The sequence below is a fragment of the Atta cephalotes genome, assembly GCF_000143395.1.
Source record: "Atta cephalotes unplaced genomic scaffold scaffold00024, whole genome shotgun sequence".
Classification (NCBI taxonomy): Eukaryota; Metazoa; Arthropoda; class Insecta; order Hymenoptera; family Formicidae; genus Atta; species Atta cephalotes.
Genome location: NW_012130088.1, coordinates 3,306,298 through 3,307,827, shown reverse-complemented (window position 1 = coordinate 3,307,827; position 1,530 = coordinate 3,306,298). Strand labels below are relative to the sequence as shown.

Here is a 1,530-nt window from a genome sequence, read left to right as displayed (position 1 = left end):
ATATATATATATATATATATATATATATATATATATATAATATATATAGTGTATATTAAATAATTCAAGATTGAATTACTTAAAGCAATAAAGATCCAGCTTCAACCGTAATAAACATTTTAAATTTTTAGTATTAAAAAGAATGTCTTCCTACATAATAATAGAACTAAAAATGTAATCCTGGTAAGACACGAAAGTTAACATCCTTCTTAAAATTATCGAGTTTTCCCGTTCGATTAATAAATTTTCTATTTAAAAATTAGCTAAAAAGTTACGTTTCATTATGCTCGTCGGATTCATCTACGCGGTTCGTGATGGTTTTCATCTCCGGGGAAAAAAGTCGAGAAAGAACGAGAAAAAGACTCATGGACATCGATTTCAAGGAGCAAAGCAAGCTTCAGGAAACTTCGAACCGAGATATTCTCCTCGACTTTATTCAAATCCATCGATGGACCCGACGAGAAGTTTTTATCACCGCTCTTTCACCATTCCTATCAAACTCTCTCAGCGAGAAGTAGCACCACTCGAACTGTCGCTTGTTTGTCAGCAGTTTAGAAATACACGTTTTTGTCAACGGTATTTCGTGAAATCTCCGTAAAAAGAATCGAAAAAAATTTGAAAAATTAGATAAGAACAGCCAAGTATGACTTCAAGATAAAAATACTTTTCGCAATGTAACGTGCACTTCATCTCTTTATTTTTCTTTGCCCTCTTAATTCTAGCCTTTTATTTTCTGACACATTTTTGGTCGCGCATTCATCTCGAACCTTCGGTTCTGAGAACCGTTACGGTACCATGCTCTGTTGTATCTGTTATGCATAATATATAGCATGTCACATGCTTATTCCCATCGTGAATTAAGAGTCTACTTACTCTGGAGCAGGATTTCTCCAGCGTTGCGTTCCAGCCCGCGCCATCAGGCATCAACCGCCCGTGCTAAAAATAGGAGATGCAACGTTATTTCTTCTGTAATAATCTTAATACGGAAATATGTAATATATTAAGATACGGAAATAATTAAATATATAACTGAATCTTAAATCTTTTGGATTATATTCATAGTTGATTATTTCAAGACCATCTTAAGTAATACCTTAAGATACTAAAATATGATTTTGTGATAGGCTTATGATATCTTAAAACTATACTTAGGAAGATCTTAAATATAAGAAATGATTAGATTATGAATCAGCCTTGTTTTAGCAGGATATGTTGACATTGTTGACAAAGGAGGATGTTAAAAAAGTCTGATTTTTTGCCTCTCCCTCCTCTCTCCCGCAAAATCTTAGTTAATTATTTACAAAAAATTGTTTGGGATTCACATGAAATAGTCAAAAGAGTTTTATATCCCAGAAATATGAGAAAAATAGATTTCCTTTTATAAGCTGAATTTTCGTATATCACACTGGAACTTATTATATTATGAATCGGATGTATTGCAAAAGTTTCTCATGATAATTGGTACTTAAAGGTTTTTTGGTACTTAAACGCTCATCCGTTATTAAAAATGGCAATTTATGGAAATCTAAA

General features: G+C 32.2%; 1 protein-coding gene across 1 annotated transcript in view; it reads right to left on the bottom strand.

Moving 5' to 3' along the window:
* The window catches only part of LOC105620161, an 81,231-nt gene extending 80,314 nt beyond the window's left edge, over positions 1-917 (bottom strand). Inside the window, 1 exon segment of the mRNA XM_012201666.1 lies at positions 874-917. Within this exon segment, the coding sequence (XP_012057056.1) occupies positions 874-917 (44 nt within the window).
* Positions 918-1,530: the final 613 nt, after the last annotated feature.